Below are 24784 nucleotides of genomic sequence, written 5' to 3' on the forward strand. Positions count from 1 at the left end.
CATAGGCCAAACTGTTGTGCAAGGCCCCGGGGCAGCCCCGTTCCTCTCGCGTCGGGCGGGGCTGTGTCGGTGCCCGTCTATGACCGAGCCTCCCTCAGACTTCCATGCGCGGCCCCGCCCCACCCACTGGGACCTGTATCCTTATAGGCCAGCCGAGCTGTCACTTCCTCCAGGGGGCGGGGAAAGCGGATCTGCGCGCCTCCCATTGGCTGCTCCCTGCTAGTCCTCCCGGCGTGCAGCGGAAGTGGCGTGCGCCGGCGGGGGTGGCCGTTGAACGGCGGAGACTTTGAACGGCCACGGCGCGGCCGGCCGGGTCGCGGCCATGGAGGCCGGGGCGGGAGCGGGCCGGCAGCGAGCGCTGCTCCGGCAGGTGAGTGCGGGGTCTGAGGCTGCGGGGCTGCCGACCCCGGTCCCCGCCGCCCCTCACGCTGTCCTTCCCGCAGGTGCTGGGCTGGAGGGTGGCGGCTGCCGTCGCCTGGTCCGTGCTGCTGCTGCCCGTATGCACCGCGGCCTTCGTCATGCTCAGCGGTCTCGACCCGTTCCACCCGGTGCGCTGGATCTCGAGTAGGTGCTCTGCTCCCCGTTGTGCTCGTGGGTCTTTCCCGTCTGTGGTGTTGGGCTCGGGCTCAGATAACGGGAAGTGCCTGTGGTGTGTGTAACGTGCCCGCTTTGTGAGTTTCTGATTGATCTTCAGCGTTTGAAGTGTAACTTTCTCAATCACAAATGGAATTCCTGAAGTAGCCGCTCTGTATGGTGAGGGTGTGCACACGGAAAATGGGGATATCACAGAGCCATAGAACGGGTTGGAAGGGACCTTAAAGCTCATCCAGTTCCAACCCCTGCCACAGGCAGGGACACCTTCCACTAGAGCAGCTTGCTCCAAGCCCCTGTGTCCAACCTGGCCTTGAACACTGCCAGGGATGGGGCAGCCACAGCTTCTCTGGGCACCCTGTGCCAGGGCCTCAGCACCTTTGCAGGGAAGAGCTTCTCACTAGTAATATCTAATTTAATAGCTAATCTCAGTCCCTTCTCCCTAATCTCAAATCAGTTTAAAGCCATTCCCCCTTCTGTCGCTCCAGCCCTTGTTAAAAAGCCCCTCCAGGTTTCCTGCGGCCCCTTTAGGCACTGGAGCTGCTCTAAGTTCTCCCCTTCAGGAGCCTTCTCTTCTCCAGGCTGACCCAGCCCAGCTCTCTCAGCCTGGCTCCAGAGCAGAGCTGCTCCAGCCCTTGCAGCATTTCTGTAGCCTCTTCTGGACTCGCTCCAACAGCTCCCCATCCCTCTGTTGTTGCCCCAGAGCTGGACACAGGACTGCAGGAGGGGGTCTCTTAGGAGCGCAGAGTAGAGGGGGAGAATCTCTTTCCTCAGCTTCTTTAGATGGGAACTTGGTATCTGCGATCATTTAACTGCTCAGAGAGACTTCATTTCTGTTCTCCTTTAGAAATACCAAAAGCCCAAAAGAAATAATAAGGTTTTACTATGGAAGGAACTTCTTACCTTTCAAGTGTCACTGTATGGTTGCAGGTTTTATTAAGGGAAAGGAGGCTGTGTTAATTGAACTATAGTTTAAGTAACTTTAAAAGATTTTTAAAACAAAATTGAGTGCTCAATTATAAAAAAAAAAAGTTATGAGGGTATAAAATAGTTTATGTGAAATTTCAATATGCTTTTATGCAGGAATGTTTTGCAGCTGGACAGCTGTTAGGAGATTATAGTCTATTAAACATTACTCCCCTTTATGCCTTTGGTGGACTATTGCTAACTGCACAAGTGTTCTTTTCTGTTGGTCCTTGTGTCACTGTTGTGTTACTGCAATCTTGCACACAGTAATGACTTTCTGGTTTTGTATTCCAGATTCTTTCAATGATTTATATTCTTCCTACATCATCTTTTGTATCCTCCTTATGTCTGTGGTGATTCTAGTAGTAAGCATCTTCAACGCCGAGTTTTATGCAGGTGGGTTATGTAAATTGCTGAGCTCTCTGTGATACCCAAGCGAAATAGGATAACCATTTGAAGAGATTTATATTTATGTTTGATGTACTTAACATTGGTAAATTTCCTTTAAAATTAATACAGACAATATACAAAGCTTATTTTTAAGTAAATCATCCCAGATTCCTGCTTACCTCATGGCTGAGACTCTCTTAGCTGAGCTGCTTTATTGTTTTCTGTATCATTTAGACTGATTCCAACTGTAGAAAGTTCTTTGGTGATAATAGTGTTTTTCTTGTCTTCTAGTGAAGGGTTTTACTAGTAACAATTGAAAATTCACTTTTGGCTTGTATCCACAGTTGTGCCATCAATACCATGCTCTCGAATAGCACTGATAGGAAAAATTGTTCACCCTCAGCAAGTTATCCATTCTGTTGTTCATGCTGTCATGGGAATGTTGGTTGCTTGGTGTGCTGCAGTGATGACAAAAGGGAAGTTCCAGTTTCTTGCTGTGCCCTGCATGCCTTCAGAAAGGTAATAATTTGTGTTAAAAAATTATATCAAGAACTTCTGTTGTAAAATGTATTTACTGCTGGCTTCTTCCGTACAAAACCCTAGAATCAGAGTACTATAAAAAATAAGCAATTATATGTCGATATCCTTTATATAAAGGATAGAAAATACCCTCCTATGTAAATGTTACAATATGCAGAGAAATAACTGGGCTAGAAAAGCTTAATTGACAGGATTCTTAATGGAAAGTTGAATGATGACAAGTTGCTTGAACTTAACTCTGGACTTTATGAATATAGGAAATATTAGCATGCATAAATTAGGTGGGGAAATTCCTGCTTTAGGAAAAACTTACTGAGATATCATCTTATATACTAATCAGGAAAGTAAAATCAGATCATTTCTGATTAGAATTTCCTAAGGTTAGAATGACTTGTGTGTGTTTGTTTTGTAACCTCAGAATTAGAACTAAGTTTTCTCTTTTAGCCTAGATGATGCTGCTCCTCCTCAGATGTGCCTAAATGAGTATCACCTCTTTTTTCTACTTTCTGGAGCTTTCATGGGATACAGTTACAGCCTTTTGTATCTTATTAACAACATGAATTATTTGCCATTTCCAATCATACAGGTAAGATATTTAAGTGCCTTTGCAGAAAGATGGCTATGTAAAAGAGTGATCAAAAAAGCCTTGATTATTTATGTTTTGGGTATGGCAGTAGCAGCTGTCTGTTGGCCTGCTTTCACTAGTAGGTAAAGAGTGCACTCAGCTTTAAATGCTGATAGTGTTCATCTTGCTCAACTTTTCAAATGAACACATAAATCTGAAGGGCTGAGCACATAATGTTTGCATCCCTCTGATGCATGTTAAAAGCTGGTTGAAGTAGTCCACTGCAGAAGGTGAGCTACAGGAAAGAGACAGTATACACAAACTGAGTGATCAACTCCTGGAATTGACCCCAATTCACCTAAAAGCTGAAAATCTTGCAAGTAAAATACCATAAGTGATTCTGTCAGTTGTAACTGTGTAGCAGCTCACTTAAGTCTAAATAACACATTAAATCTTGCTTAAAGCTCAACATCCAGAGCTCGTTCATGCCTGTAGCACTATGGAAACTGCAGTTCTATGAATCCTTTTGGAGGAGGCGATAGCAGTTCTACAGAAATCTGTACTGATGCAGAATGGTGAGGAGCAGCTTCTGAAACATCATCCTAAAGATAATTCTGTTGCTGTAGCCTTACAGCAGCCAATAGCTTTGCACGATTCCCAAAGTCCAACCATTTTGGAAGAGGGTATCTTTAAACAGGGTTGGTTGTATTAGTGGGAAGCATTCACGTCATGACCATTCAGGTTATGAGCAAAGCAAGCTCCATTTTGGCAATGCTGTAACTATAGTGTTTTAAAAAATTCTATCATTGAAATACATACTTTTTAAAAATGTAATTTAACAAAGTAAAAGAAAATTAAATCTCTTTGGTTTCATTTCCATGTAGTGTCAGATGGGTTGCTTTAGTCATTTGGGAAGACATAGAATTATTTGTATGGGGTCAGTGGTTTTAGTGCCTAGAGGATTACTGACAAGGTATGTTTAATCTCTGTTAGACAGCATCCTTCTAGTTTGTTCACCTGTGTTTAGAGTCAGTTTACCCTGTCATTCATTTTCATACTGCAACAGGTAGGAAAAGGGCTGAGAAGTAGTGGCAATGATCAAATGGCAGAGACTGGGAGAAGAAATAGGTGTAACTCTTGGAATTCCATTAAACTAATCTTTTAAGTTAAAAGTTGAGTTAAATTCATCTAGGCTTCAGGTTTTCAAGTACCTTGTGGTTTCTTTTTACTCATTTCATTGATTTGTCAGGAATGCAGAATACTAAATTATTTGGTGTTTGTCTTTTAGCAATACAAGTACTTGCGTTTCAGAAGATCTTTGCCTCTCCTCATTAGACACAGTTGTGCGGAATCACTCTATTTTGTTAGAAACTTCTGTGCCACATACTACTTTTTTGGTAAGTGTTCCTGGGATTCTCTTAGTTCTCTGTTTTGAATGCTTTTATATTTAATCCATCAGGCCTGTTATACTGTTGTTTCAGCCTTCTAGCTAACTTGCTGAAGGCACATTGACTTGTTTAAGCAAATGGAGTTCTCACATCTCTCTAAAACAGTAGGTAAGTAATGGGGTTTGTACAGCAGCGTTTGTCTGATGTCAATTCTTGCAGTCTCACCTAAGCTTGTTTAGCATGTGAAAATTGTCTCTTCTTGAAAGTTATTAACAATATATTCAAAGATATTAACAATAAATTCTATAAGGATTTATTGTCTAGCTGATCACATTGTAATAAGATGATCTTATTCTAAAGAGAAGAGGGTGGGGAACAGTAGTTCTATAAGGTGAAGTCTGTCACTGTACCAAAAGATAAGCTGTCATCTCTGGTGATCTCTTCTGAGCAGGACATCTTGGTGCAGGCAGCTGTGAAATAACTTTCATGTAAGAGAAGCTACCAAATAGTAATCAGCTGGTGGTTGACAAGTGTGCATTTTAAAACCTGACGCTTGGGCTGCTGTTTATATACCAGTCCTGGTGTGTCACAACAAGATTATAACTCTGAAAACATAGTGCAATTCAAAACCCCCAAGGTTTGGCCTGTGATTTATATTCTATTTTTGCTATAAATATTCCCAAATAATATTTTAACATAGATAAACATCTCCATGCTTTGGACTGTTCCTTCCATGGCCTGGTATTGGAAATGTAGCGTCACAGAGCTGAACCTGACCTACCAGCAGTGGGCATGACTTCACTACTTGTGATGTTACTGTATTTCACTCTTTTAAAAGTAAAAATTAGCAGTTTGGCTTTATTCTCAAGTGCCTTTTTATCATTTAGAGGAAGCTGGGGAGACAAAGGCTGCCTCCCATAGGACAATGAAGTTTGGTGAAGAGGATTGCACAGTTTTCCTAAAAATCAGGATTTTTTTATGGCTTTAATTATCCTCCTAAATGATGTCAAAATATACTAGAATTATTTCCACTTTATTTACGCTAGGGGATAAATTAGGAGTATGGTGATTGTATATCAGTTTCCATTAAGTCTTTAAAAGCACTTCGCTGCTGCCTGAGCTGTAGTGAGAATTAACATTAAATTGCTATTAACCTCCTTCTGTTGGTGAGGGCCGGGGTAACTATAGACCGGTTAGCCTCACCTCCATCCCTGGGAAAGTGATGGAACACCTTATCCTTGGTGCCATCTTAAGGCATATCAAGGATAAGAGGGTTATGAGGGGCAGTCAACATGGCTTCACCAAGGGGAAGTCGTGCTTGACCAATCTCGTAGCCTTTTATGAGGAAATAACACGGTGGATGGATGATGGCAGAGCGGTGGATGTGGTCTACCTCGACTTCAGCAAAGCGTTTGACACAGTCTCCCACAGCATCCTCGCAGCTCAATTGAGGAAGTGTGGTCTGGATGATCAGGTAGTGAGGTGGACTGTGAACTGGCTGAAGGAGAGAAGCCAGAGAGTTGTAGTCTATGGGGCGGAGTCTAGTTGGAGGCCTGTATCTAGTGGAGTGCCTCAAGGGTCAGTACTGGGACCAGTATTATTTAATATATTCATCAACGATTTAGATGAGGGAATTGAGTGTACTATCAGCAAGTTTGCAGATGACACTAAGCTGGGAGGGGTGGCCGACACGCCAGAAGGCTGTGCTGCCATCCAGAGGGACCTGGACAGGCTGGAGAGCTGGGCTGGGAATAACTTGATGAAATATAACAAGGGAAAGTGTAGAGTCCTGCATCTGGGCAGGAACAACCCCAGGTTCCAGTATAGGCTGGGGAACGACCTGTTAGAGAGCAGTGTAGGGGAGAGGGACCTGGGGGTCCTGGTGGACGACAGGGTGACCATGAGCCGACACTGTGCCCTTGTGGCCAAGAAGGCCAATGGCATCCTGGGGTGTATTAGAAGGGGGGTGGTTAGTAGGTCGAGAGAGGTCCTCCTTCCCCTCTACTCTGCCCTGGTGAGACCGCATCTGGAATATTGTGCCCATTTCTGGACCCCTCAGTTCAAGAAGGACAGGGACCTGCTGGAGAGAGTCCAGCGCAGGGCAACTAAGATGATTAAGGGAGTGGAGCATCTCCCTTATGAGGAGAGACTGAGGGAGCTGGGTCTCTATAGTTTGGAGGAGATTGAGGGGTGACCTTATTAGTGTATATAAATATATAAAGGGGGAGTGTCACGAGGATGGAGCCAGGCTCTTCTCAGTGGCAAACAATGATAGGACAAGGGGCAATGGGTACAAACTGGAACACAAGAGGTTCCACTTAAACTTGAAAGAAACTTCTTCTCAGTGAGGTGACAGAACACTGGAACAGGCTGCCCAGGGAGGTTGTGGAATCTCCTTCTCTGGAGACATTCAAAACCCGCCTGGACACGTTCCTGTGTAACCTTATCTAGGTGTTCCTGCTCCGGCAGGGGGATTGGACTAGATGATCTTTTGAGGTCCCTTCCAATCTCTAACATACTGTGATACTGTGAACTCAGTGCTGAGAAGCCAGCAATGAAAGATAACGTCTGCAGCTCTCAGTGTGTAGTTGCTGGCCTAAGGCCTTTTTTTCATTCTCTTATTTCTATTTCTTAGGAAACACCCTAACCAAAAAAATCCCAAAGGCAGATTGTTTCCTGTTACGCAAGTGTTACAAGACCAGTTTCTTGTCTGTATCCATGCATGCTTTTGTCTTCTCTGTGGCCTTTTGTGTGTTTTGCAGTGTCTTATTTGTTTCAGCACTTCTCTTTGATCCCCTAGGTTACATCCCAAAGATATGGATAAGTACCACGATGGATCTTCAGATAGACAGGTAGGTAGTACGTTGTGCTGAAAACATGGGAGAGAATATTGCTCACAGCCCCTTTGAAGAAGTCCAGCTCAGCAACTGCCTCTATGTGTAGTAGGACTCTTCCTTCTCTCCCCACAGAGAACATGGGCAGCATTAGGTACTTCTGAAATGAATCCAAAAGGAACCAACAGCCCCTTGTAGAACCCATAGAATCATAGAATGGTTTGGATTGGAAAGGACCTTAAGATCATCCAGTTCCACCCCCTTGCCATGGGCAGGAACGCCTCACCCTAGACCATGTTGCACAAGCCCCATTCAACCTGGCATTAAGAAATGCTCTCTCCTGCATATCTAGGTCTCTAAAGTATTGGAAAGGCTTATTTGTCCAAATTGCATATATGTGTTGCTTGTTTTGAAATAGGGAAGCTAGAGTCTTAGGACCTGAGTTTTCTTTAATTCATAGTATTTTTAATTTCATAATATTTTCTTCATGTCATCACAGTTACCAGTTGTTTTTCAGTATCTCAAACATCTTTAAGAAACTGTTGTTGCCGAAAAAGTAATGCAACTTCCATTCTTGCAGTTGTTGCTACTGTAACAGCTTAATATAGACATCTTCCCTAATAGAAATAACTTACCTCCTTGCTGGTTTATTTCTGCAGTAAATTGCATCCTCTTGACACTCTGACTGGCTTATTGGATATCTCCTTGGTTTACCATACCTGGTTATGTGGCGTGTTTCTACTGATTACCTGGTACATTGCATGGTTACTCTTCAAAATCTACGCTACAGAGGTTAGTACTTAGTGACTGCTAAAGGTGTAGCATCGGTGTTTCTCAGATAATGCTTTCTTTTCAAAAGGGTTTTTATTATTATTATGAATTCTGAATTTTCAAAGCATGTACTACAGATAATAGCTGATAGCTGAACAGTTGAGAGAGATCTGGGCTTTCCCTTTCTCTCCTTATAGCAAGACAAGCCTGTGCTTCTTACAAAATGAATGCTTTGTTGTTGCCACTTCCTTTTCTTACTCCTCTACATCTGTTTCCATGTTCCCCTTTTCCTGTTCATGTTTGCTGCTAAATCAGTGCAGATGCTGTTGGGGCTACCCAAGCAAAAAACCTCTTTGTGCTTCATGGAGTCTGCACCACGTTCTCTGTCCTCTTTTGGTGTGCTAAATGAGCCAGTGCCAGGCCCGTATGTGTTGGGCAGAGCTCACTAGCTTGGTTTCTGCATGTGTATCCACGCAGTGATGTTTTGAATGATCAGGGGACTGGAGCACCTCCCATATGAAGATAGGCTGAGAAAGTTGGGGCTGTTCAGCCTGGAGAAGAGAAGGCTGCGTGGAGACCTCATAGCAGCCTTCCAGTATCTGATAGGGGGCCTATAGGGATGCTGGGGAGGGACTCTTCATTAGGGACTGTAGTGGTAGGACAAGGGGTAATGGGTTAAAACTTAAAGAGGGGAAGTTTAGATTGGATATAAGGAGGAAATTCTTTCCTGTTAGGGTGGTGAGGCACTGGAATGGGTTGCCCAGGGAGGTTGTGAATGCTCCATCCCTGGCAGCGTTCAAGGCCAGGTTGGACGAGGCCTTGGGTGATATGGTTTAGTGTGAGGTGTCTCTGCCCATGGCAGGGGGGTTGGAACTGGATGATCTTCAGGTCCTTTCCAACCCTAACTATTCTATGATTCTGTGATTCTATGACACAGATGCAGGTTACATGGGAAGATTATATCCAGAAACTCCATAGCTCTGAATCCAGTTTTACAATAGGAAAGAGAACAAAATTATATCTGTTTTCCGGGAGCTAAACTCAGGAAATCTCAAATTTAAGCAAACCATCAAAGCACAGTTCTCCAAAGCAGAGATGTGTTAATCTAATTCAGGCTGTGGTATTGAAATAGTCTTCGAGCAATCCTGGGAATTAAGACACTTGTGCTTTTTCATTCAGTCATAAAGTTACAAATTCATATGGCTAAAATAAGACCATTTAAATATATAATGAATTGTATTGGAATAAATGTGTGACTGTGATTGAAGGGGGGGGTGGGAAATAAATCTTGCCAACGAAGAACTGGAGGGGATTTGATCTTTTTTGACAAATTCAGATATTTCTTTATAAGAATACAGAGGGGAAAAAAAAAGTTCACCTAACTTGATTTTCATTTTTAAACATTCCTAGACTACAGATTAGTAGGAAAATGAAGTGTAAAAGCTAGATCTAGATATTGGTGCAAAGCACTCTTATGGAATGAAATGGCACACAGTGCTTGTTGAAATGTTAGCTTTAATTCAAAAGGTCTGGTTGTTGTGACTGCAATGGAGCAAAGATTAGCAACGGGTCGAGCATAACTGGTGTAATGATGTGTCACCATCAGTAGACGGCTCCAAAACCAGCTCTGAGGTGTGAACATCTTGTTTCAAAGGGCAGTAGTTGAAGCACCAGTGAACACTGCGTGTCAATGTCTGTTAATTATTGTCTTGCTTATGAAACTGAAAGACAAAAGAAACATCCAGCTGTGAAGGTATAAAATAGGTCTTGCCCTTTTGACTGTTGAACAAAAGATTGCTGTGTCCACATGATTTTTTTTAATGAGCTAAAAAAGCTCCTAATCTGATTGTAAATACATGCTTAGTCCCCATGAAGTCACTTTATTAACACTTTGAAAGCAATTGCTACCTTAAATTTCAATTTCACAGCCTGGAAACAGAAGAGAATAAAGCTAGGCTATGTGTAATGAGTGCAGTAACACAAAACCGACCCCTAGACTGTGCCCAAATTGATCCATGTTAAATAGCATCAAATAGATGCAGTGTTTGATGGAATGTTTGATACAATGTAAGCACTGCTATTTACATTGTAAATGTTGTCGCTATAGGACAGAAATTCCATTAGAACACAGAATAAAAATAAGAATTCCTTAGTTTATCAGTGAAAGAGTGCAAAAAATTAATTTCTTTTATTATTTGGTAAAAGAACCCTTAACACTTCACCAGAGTGGTTACACTGTTAAAGACAGACAGTGCTGCTTTGATTTCAGTTTTGTTCCTGAATATGGTTTCACTGTTTTTTTCCTGGGAAACCTTAGAATGGTTTGGGTTGGAAGGGACCTTAAAGCTCATCCAGCTCCAACCCCTGCCACAGGCAGGGACCCCTTCCACTGGAGCAGCTTGCTCCAAGCCCCTGTGTCCAACCTGGCCTTGAGCACTGCCAGGGATGGGGCAGCCACAGCTTCTCTGGGCACCCTGTGCCAGCGCCTCAGCACCCTCACAGGGAAGAGCTTCTGCCTAAGAGCTCAGCTCAGTCTCCCCTCTGTCAGGTTCAAGCCATTCCCCTTGGCCTGTCCCTACAGGCCCTTGTCAAATGCTCCTCTCCAGATTTCTGTAGGACCCTTTAAGCACTGGATGCTGCTTAAAGGCCTCCCCAGGGCCCTTTCTTCTCCAGGCTCAGTAACCCCTGCTCTAACAAGCTCTAACCCAGTTAGAGGAATTTCATATTGATATGATGCCCTAACTCTAAATTATTTGTGTACATGAAAGGCATTTGAAGATAGCTGGGTTTTCTGTTTTTCTTTCCTAAGGTTTCTCGATTTTAAACATAAGGAGTAAAGTCCTTTTGTTTTTTATCTTAGAAATTTCAGGCTAGTTTACAGTCAGTTGAAGCTTTTATGTGCTTTTGTAGTTCATCATCTGACATGTAACAGCTTGGGTATGGTTTGTCATAAGGCTTTCTTCTGTTTTGCTCTGTATAACACAACTTCTGATGTTTCTATTTAGACACATCATTTTCCTGTCCAGCCAACTTTTGCTGAGGAGACAGACCAGTGCCTGCCTAAAATCCTAAACAGCAATCCTCCCCTCTTTATAAAGGTAACTGAATTCCCACCAGCTTCCCAACGAGGTGTGTGCTGAGAGGTTGTTTCTCAAAGCGTGCAATCAGATCTTCCAGCTACCAGTTAATTTAACTGGGGAGCTAGTTCTTTACAAAGCTGCCTCAGAACAGGAGGAAGTGATGCTTAATGGTGAAAATCGGTTTAGTAGTGACATCTGCTGGTGTTCACCACACTGTTACTCTAAGTCAAGGACAGGCTAATGTAATACAGGCAAGATGTGTCTGGAACAGAACTGTATTAGTGTGTACTGATGTAAAACTAACAGGTTAGTGATATTCAGGCTTTTTGAAACTCTTTCAGCTTGTTGGATAAGCAGGTGTTCTGTCACACCTTTGTATACTCTCAACGCTTTGCCCCTGCTACTTCCATTTGAGCTCTTACATGGGTGTTCTCTCATGACATTCGAAAGATATTTCCATGTTTATGCTGCAACTTGGGTTTATTTCTTTAAAACGAAAATACTGAAAAGCTACTTAAAATCTGTGGGTAAGGAAGAGTAAATTTGGTCTGACTATGGTAATCATTGATGGGATTCACAGAGTCTAATACTTAGAAATCGGAGACTTCAAAAAGTATTATGTAAATAAGGATGAAGATATTTTTCTGCACATTCAAAATCCGCATTTACTGATTTTACAGATCTCTAATACTGGAGATGGATGAGGCTGCAATCCATTTGAATCCTTTTTTTAAGCTTTGCTGCATTATCAAAGGATGGGTGGGGAAGAGTCAAGCGTAGCACAGTTGAAGGGAGAGGAAGTCTAATTTATAATCTCAGCAGTTACTGGTGTCTAGTTTATAATTGGGTTTTACATAGTGTGAGTTATGTGGTTATTTTTAGTTTGCCACGTTAATTACTTCATCACCTGAAAAAGCAGTGTTAGGTCTGGTACTGTACAGCATACTGCATAGTGTGCTCTAGATTGAAAGATCAGTTCTTTCCTTAGACCCTTTGTGTCTTAGGTTCTTTCTATCTGAGTAGCTAGCTGTTAAGGTAAAAAGTAGTGTTAGATCTTTAACTCCAGAGAAACAGCGTATCAGTAAAGTTATCTGAAGCTCTGGCTAACTCAGCAGCTTCATGCAGAGTGGTTCTGGGGGGGATGTGTGTGGTCATTCACCTCCTTTCTTTTTCTGTTATGTGGCTGATTTTATTCTGTGTGAACTCTCTCTTTGTTAGGGATTGCTGTTGTATGGATACCTACCTTTGGGGGTTGTTTTTAAGGAAATGCATTGGACTTCGCATGCACTAAAACATTTTCCTTTCTTTGTAGTTTTTAGCCTTACAAGACTTGATGTTACTTTCCCAGTATTCCCCTATTCGACGACAAGAAGTCTTTAGCCTTAGTCAGCCAGGTAATTGCAAAACTACTGGTGATTCATTTTCTTTCTTGTAGTAGTGTTAGTCAAATGCTTTTGCAAGTCATTAACACTGCGAGGCATGCCACATAAGCCAGGAGACCTCATCCCTATGGTGCCTTTTCCAAAAGGATGCTTAATATTGTTTCATCTCCGAAACTTGACAAACGCTGCTGCTTGTTGTTTGATCTAAATGACAGCCGTGAGGAAGCACAGGTCTTAGGGTATTGACACCACCAGTCCCATAGTCCAAACTGAATAATCTAACAGATGCATATGAACGCATAGCATTGAGATACGAGGTAAAATCAAGCACGAATAGTGAGTCACCACTGGAGCTGTGAAAGCAAACAATGGTTGTAATTTTAGTTAGTACGTCAGCCTCTTGCTATATATAAAGATATACAAAGAGAAGGTCAATGAAAACTGCTTGGAAGCCTTCAGGAACTTTTTGTTCCACTTTATCAGGAATTCTAGTGTTTGTACTATTTCAGAACTGTTTACCATCATCATTGATACTACTTGGTTCATTTTAGTTGGTTAGTGATTTTAAATCCGATGGGCAGAACTGCCTGTTTTCTGCTTGCTTAGCAAGTTTCACTAAAGTCTTTTTGGAGTTATCCCTTGGCAGAAGGATAGAATCTTTCCATGTTTTCATCTTCCCCTCAGTATAAATAAGCTATCACAGTGAAAATGCCCTGTGTGTTCTTAGAAATGGACTGGTACTATAAGTTCGAAGCTTATACTGAGATCACACAGGCACTGTCAGAACAGCTACGAGGGTGAACGTGTGGGTTAAATATTCCTGCTGCGTTTCCTTTTGTGTGCATGCTGCTAGGTGGGCACCCGCACAACTGGGCTGCGATATCAAGAGAGTGTTTGAATCTTCTGAGTGATCTGACCCAGAGGCTGATGGCACAGCAGGAAGCTGCAGCAGCAAATGGGAGAGCAAAGCTGCCAGCAGGAGAGCTGAAAATACCTCCACAGACTCCAGGTATGTGAGGAAACACTCGTAACAGTTCATAAAGCAGGAAGGCAACAACGGATTACATAGGCACATTAGTCTCAATTAAGTTGTATGGGGAAAATGAGGCATGGGGTTTTCTGCAAATAAATGCAATCAGAGTCTCTTCCCCATTGAATTTAAGGTATTCTTGTCAAGGTAATCTAAAATAACTGGAAAACTTGGAAAGATCATCTTTACTCTGGTTACTTGGCATGGTGTTATGTTCAGTACACTGTTTTTTCCACACTTGCATGAATTCAGAAAGTGTAATTATTCCTGATTTGGTAATCTAGTACAGGGAGAAGTTAAGTCTTGCCAAGAGATGCTCTGTAATTTGCATAGCTGCTCTTACGATTAGTTTAGATGGTCAAATCAGTCTTTATTTTGTTGTTGTAATGACTTTGAATATAGAATCATAGAATTGATTAGGTGAAAAAAAAACCCTTTAAGATAATCAAGTCCAACTGTTAATCCAGCACTGCCAAGTCCACCACTAAACCGTGCCATAAAGTGCCACATCTGCACGTCTTTTAAATACCTCCAGGGATGTTGACTCCACTTCCCTGGGCAGCCTGCTCAATGCTTGACAACCCTTCCAGGGAAGAAATTGTTCCTAATCTCCAGTCTAAACCTCCCCTGGCACAGCTTGAGGCCATTCCCTCTTGTCCTATCGCTTCTTAACTGGGAGAAGAGACAGACCCACCCCTTGCTTCATCTTCCTTTCAGGTAGTTGCAGAGAGCACTAAGGACTCCCCTGAGCCTCCTTATCTTCAGGTTAAACAGCCCCATTCCCCTCAGCCGTTCCCCATCACACTTGTGCTCCAGGCCCTTCACCAGCTCCATTGCCCTTCTCTGGCCCCCCTCCAGCACCTCAATGTCTCTCTTGTAGTGAGGGGCCCAGAACCGAACACGGGGTTTGGAGTGCAGCCTCATCAGTGCTGAGTACAGGGGGACAATCACTGCCTAGCCCTCCTGGCCACACCGTTTCTAATGCCATTGGCCTTGGCCACCTGGGCTCACTTTTCTGCCAAGCAGCAAAAGCTTGCTGTGCTTTCCCCAGCCTGTAGCAATGCATGGTGTGATAGTGGCCCAAGTGCAGGACCGAGCACTGAGCCTTGTTGAACCTCATGCAATTGGCCCTTGCCCATGGATCCAGCCTGTCCAGATCCCCCTGTGGAGCCTTCCTACCCTCCAGCAGATGAGCACTCCCACAGACAAGCATATGTTTGTGTGACTCACTAATATCACTGTAGTATAAGAAAAGCCAGCCTGATTCTTGGAGCCTGCAAGCGTTCCAGGTGCTTTACATGCCAGACGTGGGCATCATTCCTGGCAGCAGAGCAGTGTTGGCACGAGGGGTGCCACTAATTGAATCCCTTAGCAGTTAGTGCCTAGGATACTGGTGCCCTGGGAACAGCAGGGGACTGTTGGCATGTCAGAGGTGAATTTCTCCTAGTGCTGCTGTTCCTTGGATTTTGAGATGATCTGACTTCTCTTACAAACCGAGCAGAATCAGAAAGGATTGCCATTCTTAATCCTAAAAGCACACTTTATAAATACAGTATGCTTTTATTCAGGATATATATAGATATATATCAGGGTGTAGTAATGATGGCTAACAAAAGTAGAAAAATAAATAGATCCATAAGAATCCTTTTCATTACCTGCTGTTCTTAAACTGATCAACTTCTAAAACACTTTGTACTCATGCTGATGTGTACTTGTTTGCAAGACCACAATGATAACAGTGTTCTTTAATAAAGGCTCTGATGATAGAGAAGTTGTTGAAATAGTAAGCAATAGCAAACCCATCTCTTATTTCACCTGCACCAGCCTGTTTGTCTTCATGCAGTGTGTTCTTTGTTGTCAGGAGCTGTTGCGACAGAAGCCATGTCTTTCCAGTCACCGAGATCGAATATCATTCCCAGAGCTTCCATGTCTTCGATGGTTAAGTCACCCCTAATGTCTTTAAAGGCATCGCCGGGGTCTGATGTTGGTTCACCTTTCAGCTCACCTGCTTTAAATGGCAAGATGGGAATTCTGGATGTAAAGTCTCCTTGGCATGGATCATCCCAAAGTCCTTATGTTATAAGGAGGGGCCCCAAGCTGTGGACGTCAGTTACAGGTAGATGCTTTTTGACAGCTCTATCCCTGTAGCCAGGAGTGTAGTAGCTGTGTCAATAGAGATCTGTATCTTGAGGATTAAAGTGACAGCAACCAGTTTTGCTGAAGATACTGTATTTCTTCTCTAGATCTGCACATGAATGGTTCCCACCATGAATCCTTCCCAGATCTCTCAGCTGCAAAAGCTGGCCATGAGACAGTACAGCCGAGATTTATTTACACATGGCTTCAGAACAAGCAAGAACAGGTAAAGTAAAATTGCTGTACAGATAGGTTACAGCCAGTGCAGCTTAGGTGTTCTCTCCTCTGGAAGAGCTTTCAGGGGTTTTTGGATGAATACTTCCTTCTCCAGTTACTTACATAAGAAAAACCCTCTCCCCCCGAGTCCCTTTATACTGTGCGAAGATGGTAGGGCCAATTGTACATACCTTAGGTAAATACAGAGGATATTTTTAATCTTTTGTTTCTTTTCAGATAAAAACCTTCTTGTCAAAACGAGTGCTGATAATGTATTTCTTCAGCAAGGTAATCATGATCTTAGGGTTTGTGACTGTGCAGCGTGGACTAAAAATGCGTGAGCATATGGGTTCTGCTGTGGCGGTACATTTTGCATACAGTAACAGCTCTCAACCCTTTTAATCTAAGGTTTTCTGCTTTGTGTGAGTTCTGTAGCAGGATTGTCTTTTATCTGCATAAAAGAGAAGAATAATACTCGTTTAAACTGCTTTTTTTACATAAGGCATCACGTAATAGTAAAACACAGCTAATTGTAAGGTGTGATGGTTTCTAGTTAACTTTAAAATGCAGCTAACTGTTTTTCATTAGGTCAGTGTACCAAGTAAATTCTTTATGGTTTTCCTTTGTGGAAAGTTCTGTCCCAAACTAATTTTAGTTCCTTAAAAGGTCAGATTTCTTTGGGAATTCCATGAGAGGTGTCAGCTTTTCAGGTCTTTTCTGAGGGGAGGGATGGGACCCTATCAAATGTGTAATACCTTAATTGAAGCCTGCAATTTTGGTGATACTGTTTCTCAATGCATTCAGAATGCTTTGATTTCTTCTCAGCACCCAGAAGCCTCCATCCAAGCTGTCTTCTCTGATGCCCAAATGCACATCTGGGCTTTGGAAGGTAAGCTGTGCCCATTCCCAGGGGATCCACTCTGTTGGCTCATGGAACTACAAAAACTAAAAGGGTCTGATTCCAGGTTTTGGGGGCTCTGTGCTTTAAAATGTAATGGAAGAAAAATCTTTGAATCTACTTGACAAAAACCCAGCTGCACTTCAGGTACTGATGGGAATAAAGGTCTAATTCACTTGTTAGTTTTGAGATCCCGTGCGAGATCTTAGTTTATGTTCTGTAAAGGTTTGGTAGAGATTCCTAAACTTGTTGCTTCTTTCCCATGTGAACCCATACATCACTTTTACATACCTTTTATAGCAACAGCTTTATGATGTCTTTTACAACAGCTTTTCTGACTAAAAGCTCTGAGTTCTCTGTCAGTCATGGAGAGTTGAGAGGGGGAGGCACTTAGAATCATAGAATAGTTAGGGTTAGAAAGGGCCTTAAGATCATCCAGTTCCAACCCCCCTGCCATGGGCAGGGACACCTCCCACTAAACCATGCCACCCAAGGCTTTGTCCAACCTGGCCTTGTCCAGCTTGGGTAACAGTAACTTAAATAAATGGAAAAGATGCTCTGCAGAGAATTAAAAGAACAGTGACAGTATGTGGTTGCACTATGGGATTTTGTTGTTTGTTTCCAAGTCCAGAGCAAATGCTGGTATTGATAGACTCTCTTGTTATATTTGACTGCTCAAAAGCTGATCTTTTTCCTATGTTACATGTTTTATGGGCAGATACGCTGTGCTGTGTCAGACTGAAGGTGATGAGTTAGGATATAGAGAGTCAGGAGATGGGAATCATGCATACAAGTTGGGAGAAAAGCAGAAGATAGCATTGGTGTTCTAACTAAGGGCATTCTTTTTTAATATGAGAAGGGATTCAAAACTAAATCAAGGGTTCCCTCAATGTAACAGAGAGTTTTCCTCATACAAGCTGAACAAAAGTGAAGTGATCTGGAACTGTTTGTTTGTGGCTAGAAGAATTGTGAAATAGTTGATGTCATGTACAGCTCTGATCAGAGCAGTGGAAACAGGGAGCCAATGCTTCTTAAAATGTATTTCATATATAATCCCTCTTTCCTTATCAACCTCAACCTCTGTTAAGGCAGTGACTGGTTTAGTCCTGAAGCAAGCCAAAGCTGAGGCAGCTGTTGTCTGGCTGCAGCCAGTCCTGAAGAAATCCACCACACTGATGGAGTCTTCAGGCAAACCTGTGATCTTTGTCAGTGCGTCAGAAGCTGAGGATTCAGTAATGATACCAAACTTTCTCCTTTTAAAGGTCTGTCTCATTTGGTAGCAGCCTCCTTTACTGAGGACCAGTTTGGAGTTGTTCAAACTACGCTGCCAGCTATCCTGAATACCTTACTGACTCTTCAGGAGGTAAAAACTGTTACCTTTTCCTTATTGCACAATGAGTTTAGGAGAAAAGGAGTTGAGTTCATTTTGGGTTTTTTTACCTTGCTGACCAGTTGTAACATTCAAGTTGTTACCAGTGTAACTTCTGCCCTTAACCTAAACCAAACAGCTGGTTGCCATTCTGTGCGTTGCGAATCAGCTGAATAAAAACCCTGGTAGGTTTTTAAAATGCAGAACTAGAAAGCATGCTTTTAATGGAATGTTTCATTCCTTAAATTTAACTGAGCTACGTGCTCTGTTAGACTTTATTTCAGGGGGGCAGCAATGATGATGCTATATTTAAGGCACAGTTAGGATTTAATCTTTAATTTGCTGTACACAATTCCTGGTGCAGCCTGGAGACATTGCAAATCACAGGAGATAAGATCTGTGTGGTGTGTCTCTACTAATGCTAGGACGTTACTCTCAAATTACTGTTGTGTGTGTAATGTGTATTTAAAAGAAGTAATCCAGATTTGTTTCCAAGGCTACGTGTTTCCTATTGGCATAATCATTTTACACTGCCTTAATCAAGATTCTTGGAAAGAATGTAGAGGTTATTAATGTTCTTCAATGTAAGTCATCTATTCCAAGACCAGGGGGAAGAAGGAAAAAGCCAGTAACCTTGTTTGTGAAAGAAGCAAGTAATAATACAGGACAGAATTGTATTTGTGCTGCAGAGAATTGTATTTCACAGAACTTGGTTCAATGCTCATGTTGATGGCCAGGAAATGCAAGGTCAAGCTCAGTCTCCAATCCATTTCTGTGTGCCTTGGTGGAATTTCTGAACTTGTACTTCCTTTTTGCTTTGTTTGGCATAAACATATTGCTAGTTACATTATGAAATGATTGAACAGATGAAACAAGTTCATCTACATGTCTCTCAATCAGGTTGTAGACAGACACTTCAAACTGCCTCATGTTTCTAGCAAGCCCCCCAGGGTGTCAGGAAGTCTGGTGGATACCTCCTATAAAACTCTACGGTTTGCACTTAGAGCATCTCTGAAAACAGCCCTGTACCGGATAACTGCTGTGTTTGGGGAGCACTTGAAGTAAGAACTCTTTCATGGTTGTTTGCTTACTGAATTTAGTTTTAATTAATGTGACCTGTGAAAAGGGAAGTTTGGGCAAAAATCCCCTCTGCTCGTTATTCTAACGTGGTATTTTAGGTTTGCTTGTTTTTCTTATTTGTGGAACCTTAAATTCTTGTGTAGGTATTAGGTTCCCTTTAGAAACTTATTATTCATAGATTCCTAGGCAGTTTTTGTTAGTGACTTTTCATGGACTCTTTAGAAGCAGTCCACAAATACTAAATCTTAGCTGTTGAAAAGAAAGCAAAGCTACTTGTGACAATTGTCTGTTCTGTAGGGAGAGAATCCTGTGCAGAGTCCAAATAATCAAATTCCCTTGCAGCTTGGTTGTCTGATCTGATGGCTCTGTCTCAGCTGCTGTTGTAGCAGGCAGACTTTCATATTTGGCCTCTGAATATGTGGGACAAACATCCCTGCATCCCTGTAGGGGTGAAACATCACTCAAGTTTGCAAGTGCTCATATACAGAGAGATCATTTGAAGAGATTCTTTCTTACCTAAATCATTTGTGCAAGTTGAACAATTGCTTGTGTGTGTTTAAAGGTAAGGAAAGAGGCTAGGTTTCTTGGGACTGAAGAATAGTAGTAGTAGTGGAAGCTGTTGAGAACTGACAGTTTTAAGGGTTAATGTACTCTCTGTGTCGTGGAATGTAGGCTTCTCATGCAGCTGGGTTTTCCAGAGCATAGCTTCAGTGTAACTGTTGATTTCAGTGAATACTCAATTTTGGCACGAGGCTTTATTTGTGTGGTGTATTGCATTGAATGTAAAATCTTACGTGCTGCATTTGTTTGTTTTAGTGCAGTGCAAGTGTCTACAGAACATAAGAAAAGGCTTCAGCAATTCTTGGAATACAAAGAATAAATAAGATTTTGATGCTGCTACATTGGGTTTTTTTCCCCCAACACTCTGGGTAAGAAGGAATTGGGACTAACGAGCCTTGTTATCCTGGCACTGCGGAAAAATGTATGGAAGTACAAGTCACTGGACAAAACTCTTCCAACTGTAGAAGAGCTCTCCCAGGTTTGAATCGTATTTTGTATAATAAAACTTTTTAAAATTCATCTTGCCTTCTTTTTTAATATCTCTTACAAATGGGAACGTGTCAGTTCTTATTTTACATAAGAGTGTGACATTTGGGATGATCCAAGTTACTTTGCCTCTCAGATCCTTCACTGGTTTTCATGATGTATTCTTTCCCTACCCTTTTCTGCTGAAGGGCTGAGTAGAGATTTACAGAGATACTTAGTGGGCCTAAGTGTTCCATAAATTTAGCTGGTAACACTTTTAGTGCAGATGAAGTGTGTTCTTTAAGAGTAGGAAACAGATGTGCCCAGGAATAAAACATGCCACTCTTCTGGAAGATGGAACTATTCCTTCAGAGTAAAATGCGTGTGTAGAAAGGCATTGTTAAGACACAAATATGGCTTGAAAAGCTACCAGCTTGGATTTTATCTTTAAGGTGACCTGGGAACCTAAGTTCTGATCTGCACTGAAACATACAGGAAACATTACTGCATTTAGTAAAACCTCCAGATAATGTCACCGTGAATGAAAGTTCAGATCAACAGCTTCTTGTAAAGGGGGATAGGAACGGTGTTTGCAGTGTATCAGATTGTTTAATTCAGAACAATATACGTTAACTTCTGCTGGAAAAATGTCTTTTTCAAAGCACTCTTAAAGCTTTTTATCTGGAAGTAAACCTGTCCAAATTGCTTGCAAACAAACAACTGTTTTTAAACTGACTCCAGTTATTATGATAGCTACACTAGAAAACATGTATGGAGTATGAAGAGCGTGGATGTAGCTGCAGTACCTTACTTAATGTCCTCGAGAGAACAGTAAGCTAGATGAATTTAGTGTGACTAAGGGGAAACAAAATTTGGATCATTCTCCCAGTTCTGTTAGTGCTATTTTTTGGGAGGGTTTTTTTGATGGAAGACCCAAAATGGCAACAGTGTCAGTTATGTTGGTGTGATGAAACATCAGCCGACAGTGAGTGGTTGTGTAGTCACAATTCTTTAGGGGCCTGTAAGGTTTGGGTAAGAGGTAAAAGCCTAAATCTGCAGTGAGACCTGTGTATTACTTTCCTCAGTAGAGACATATCTTCTTGTGATGCAGACACTGTTAGATATGATAGTGGACATTAGGACTGCCTTGTTCCCTTTGCTCTGAGATGGTTTACAGCAAGCACTGTAAGGTGAGGGACAGCCTTCCATTATATTTAAAGGTTTAAGCACAGTCTTTTAAAGGCTTAATTTCTACCACTGCTTCGACTGTTGTAATCAAAGCCTCTTGCCTGCCTGGCTTATAATGGAATTAATTTGCTTATTTGCAGGTATTGCAGTGTGCATGTGGAGCTAACCGTGCTTTAGCTCATACCTCAGGTGTACCTGCTGACCCAGACAGTTTCAAATACATTTCTCATGCATTTAAACAGGTGCAGAACTGTATTTTTATTGCTCTGGTATTTTCTGCAACACTCCCACCACTATAAGCTGTGACTTGTAATTACCAGTGTTATGGCTGTCAGCAGCAGGCTTAAAATGCAGCCGCCTTTTTGATGCCAAAGTGCTTGAGGTCTGTCCTCCTTGTGTTGCAGCTGAGATTTGCACATGACATCTGCTAATGTACGAGTGATTCATGGCATTCTCTGTGTATGACAGAAGAGCTTTCAAAAGCTGATTGCTCTGTGGTTTCTTTAAAAGCTCCAATTCTTAAAGAGATGTAGACCTTTTTTTTTTAAGCCTTTACTTAAAAGGGTATCTTTAACAATATCTCATGCTCGTGAATCTAAGTGTGCAAGAATACAAAGTGTATGTTGGGTGCCCTCTGAAGGCGCAGCAGCTGGCTCACACAACTCAAACAGGGATAACATCTTATTCTAGTTTTGGCTTTGGGAATAATTATGTTCCTCTGGCAAACCATGCTGGTATTTCAAGTCCTTTTATATACTTCTGTCTTAACATAAAAATAATCAGTCTGTGAAACCTCTGAGATATGGGAAGAGTCCCTCAAGTTCTTTATTGCATTCTGAGTATAAAGGGGAAAAAATAAAGTCCTTTTACAGTTGGCTTTGTTGTACCTGCAGTTATATTGGATCCCTCAAGCCTTGATACTATTTCTCATCCATTTAACCATCTCAAAGCTCAGCTGCATCCTCTTGCTGGATTGCCTACCACGTGCACAAGTGGATCTGATAGCGTTCTGGTAACCTTGAGAACCATCTACTTCTCCCTGCAGGTTAGCTGGAGTTAGGGGTGTCTGAAATTATTTTCACTGCCGCTGTGAAGAGGTACACAGTTGATAGCCTGGGTCTGGTTCTGTGTTACAAAGGAGTAATGAAGTAGAGGCTTTAGCTCAGGGGGCCTATAGGGATGCTGGGGAGGGACTCTTCATTAGGGACTGTAGTGATAGGACAAGGGGTAATGGGTTAAAACTTAAACAGGGGAAGTTTAGATTGGATATAAGAAGGAAATTCTTTCCTGTTAGGGTGGTGAGGCACTGGAATGGGTTGTCCAGGGAGGTTGTGAATGCTCCATCCGTGGCAGTGTTCAAGGCCAGGTTGGATGAGGTCTTGGGTGATACGGTTTAGTGTGAGGTGTCCCTGCCCATGGCAGGGGGGTTGGAACTAAGGTCCTTTCCACCCCAAACCATTCTATGATTCTATGATAAGTCATCAGAGGTAGCTCCAGCTGCTGGAACTGGATGATCTTAAGGTCCCTTCCAACCCTAACTATTCTGTGATTCTGTTCTATGATTCTTAAGCAATACAGGTTTGAAAATTCAGACTGAGGGTGGACAAATGCAGTGCCCTTGTCCTTGAAGCTCTTGCGCACTGCTGGATCTTGAGGGAGCTGGGCAGGACCTGTTCCCTCAACAGGAGCACTTTGCCACTTGGACAATTGTCTTGCTGCCAGTGGCAGCTCAGGGCCTGAATGTGCCCTTGAAATGAAGTGGTTTCGATTCTGTTGTCGCTTGCTTTGAACAGAGGCTGTACTGTGTGTGCTGTGCTTGGTGTTTTAAGGCCTCCAGCAGCCATCTTCCCACCTACTGAGATACACGTATGGCTCCGAGGGCAAGGCAAGTGCCCCTGCAGATGCATCCAGCTGCAGCTGAGGAAGTACTGTTCTCTTGCTGATGAGTTTCCAGGTACCTGCTCAGTCCCAGGCAAGTTGTGCGGTCTGTGGCCTGTGTGCTTCCCTCCCAGCTACTGGAACCAGCAATGTGCAGGATCCTGGAGGGGGGGCCTGGTGCTTTTGGTGGGTTGGGTGTACATGGATCCACGTGAGGTGGCCCCAGGAGCACCCTTAGCTGTGGAGGTGCTTCTTGCCGTGTGCAGTGCTGACCCCTTTTCACAGGGGATGCACGGTGGCAGTGCTTTTTGGAGCACATTCAGATGGGTATTTCGTAGCTGTAGGGCTTTCCCTGCTTATTGCAGCTGAGCTCCCATCACTCCCATCACCACCTTTCTACAAAGATGCAATAAGAAGATGAAGGTCTGGGTGGAATCATCATGGATAGTGCAAGCTGAGAACCCCCCCACTACCCACACACCTTCCTCCCCCTCTGGTCTTAGTATTTTCCATCACCAGTGGTGTGCTAACATGTTTGCTATGTGGATTAAATGTATGTGGGTGCTGTGGACATACCTGGAATGTGGTTTGCCAGGCTCTCGTGTTGGAAGCGGATGTTCTCGCATCAGAATGTTGCAGACTCATGGTAGAGATTTGCATCTGGCATATCCGCTTTGGACAAGCCTGTAGTATAAACAAACTGTGCAGCTCGCTTGTGCCTGAGAAAGCAGCCTGAGAGAGAGCAGAACCTACACCACACTGATGTCAGAAGACACAAAACAAATTGGAGAAGACCTCACCTTTCTGCCCTTGCAAAACACTTAGGGCTGCAGCAGTTAGTCAGGAGGTAGATGAAGGTGGTGTCTTTGGAGCCTGTCATGAGATCAAAACACAAATTCAAGGGGGAGTAGTTCCCCCTTGGTACACTGACTCTTCTAATAGGTGGCAATGGCATGTAAGTTCCCTCTTTTCTTTTTTCCTTTGATTCCCCCTAAAAGAGTCAGATCCTGAAGGAGGAAGAATTTCAGAGAGAACTGTGGCCTAAAGCAGCACCTGTATGTACTCATGCAGTCATCAAAGGAACCAAGCGCTGAGTGTATAGTGAGCTGCTCTCCCTCCCCTGCCCAAAACACAGAAATACAGGCTTTGCCTTTCCCTTCTTGACACACAACCTGCAAACCTGATTACAGCGCTGGGGCATGCTGTTGTGTTTAACTGCATCTTGTCTGTAAAGGTGTGCTGAGAAGCCTGGAGTGAATTTTGAAGGAACTGTGAGCCTTCTGTAAGGTAAAGATTGATATAGGTTATCCATAAGCATCCTTCTCTGCTCTCGCTCAGCACGCTGCAGTTGTGGGCTTAATGGTAGATGTTTCAGATCAAGAGCCAGGCTGGGTGACTCCCTTCAGGGCAAGCTTTGAGGACCGGGTAGCTGGGGTTCGCAAACCGCTGGGTTTCC

General features: G+C 42.9%; 1 protein-coding gene and 2 long non-coding RNA genes across 6 annotated transcripts; 1 reads left to right on the plus strand and 2 right to left on the minus strand.

Moving 5' to 3' along the window:
* The first annotated feature begins 257 nt into the window (after positions 1-257).
* NDC1 (NDC1 transmembrane nucleoporin) lies at positions 258-20134 on the plus strand. 2 transcript variants are annotated; one of them, XM_061344784.1, is made up of 18 exons: positions 258-370; positions 444-564; positions 1852-1953; positions 2292-2466; positions 2932-3073; positions 4341-4449; positions 7241-7292; positions 7934-8066; positions 11051-11143; positions 12438-12519; positions 13361-13516; positions 15399-15653; positions 15781-15899; positions 16127-16177; positions 16715-16778; positions 18050-18150; positions 19057-19217; positions 20053-20134. In XM_061344784.1, exons 1-18 carry the CDS (start codon positions 323-325, stop codon positions 20114-20116), a joined length of 2028 nt encoding a protein of 675 aa, XP_061200768.1. In that variant the 5' UTR covers positions 258-322; the 3' UTR covers positions 20117-20134. The 2 variants fall into 2 exon arrangements, with proteins under 2 accessions (XP_061200768.1, XP_061200767.1); XM_061344783.1 differs by having other exon boundaries at positions 284-370; positions 15381-15653.
* On the minus strand, positions 8981-15402 carry LOC133207697 (uncharacterized). The gene is made up of 3 exons (XR_009724128.1): positions 14768-15402; positions 12065-12152; positions 8981-9766 (listed from the first exon to the last, which is right to left on the minus strand). It is a non-coding gene; the product is annotated as an uncharacterized LOC133207697 (long non-coding RNA).
* On the minus strand, positions 15898-24642 carry LOC133207694 (uncharacterized). Of its 3 annotated transcripts, XR_009724125.1 has the most exons (4): positions 23905-24635; positions 22338-22575; positions 16009-16080; positions 15898-15958 (listed from the first exon to the last, which is right to left on the minus strand). It is a non-coding gene; the product is annotated as an uncharacterized LOC133207694 (long non-coding RNA). The 3 variants fall into 3 exon arrangements; XR_009724126.1 differs by lacking the exons at positions 15898-15958; positions 16009-16080 and adding an exon at positions 19224-19677 and having other exon boundaries at positions 23905-24632; XR_009724124.1 differs by lacking the exons at positions 15898-15958; positions 16009-16080 and having other exon boundaries at positions 20800-22575; positions 23905-24642.
* Between the last annotated feature and the right edge of the window lie 142 nt (positions 24643-24784).

Source organism: Neopsephotus bourkii, unplaced genomic scaffold (genome assembly GCF_033783945.1).
Source record: "Neopsephotus bourkii isolate Nb327-2 ecotype Australia unplaced genomic scaffold, CSIRO-AGI_Nbou_v1 NB_234, whole genome shotgun sequence".
NCBI classification, from domain to species: Eukaryota; Metazoa; Chordata; class Aves; order Psittaciformes; family Psittacidae; genus Neopsephotus; species Neopsephotus bourkii.

Coding starts and splice junctions, on each gene's coding strand:
- NDC1 (XM_061344783.1), top strand. CDS start 323: ATGGAGGCCGGGGCGGGAGCGGGCCGGCAGCGAGCGCTGCTCCGGCAG. Junction 3,074..4,340: donor TGCCATTTCCAATCATACAG/GTAAGATATTTA, acceptor TTTGTCTTTTAG/CAATACAAGTACTTGCGTTT. Junction 8,067..11,050: donor TCAAAATCTACGCTACAGAG/GTTAGTACTTAG, acceptor GTTTCTATTTAG/ACACATCATTTTCCTGTCCA.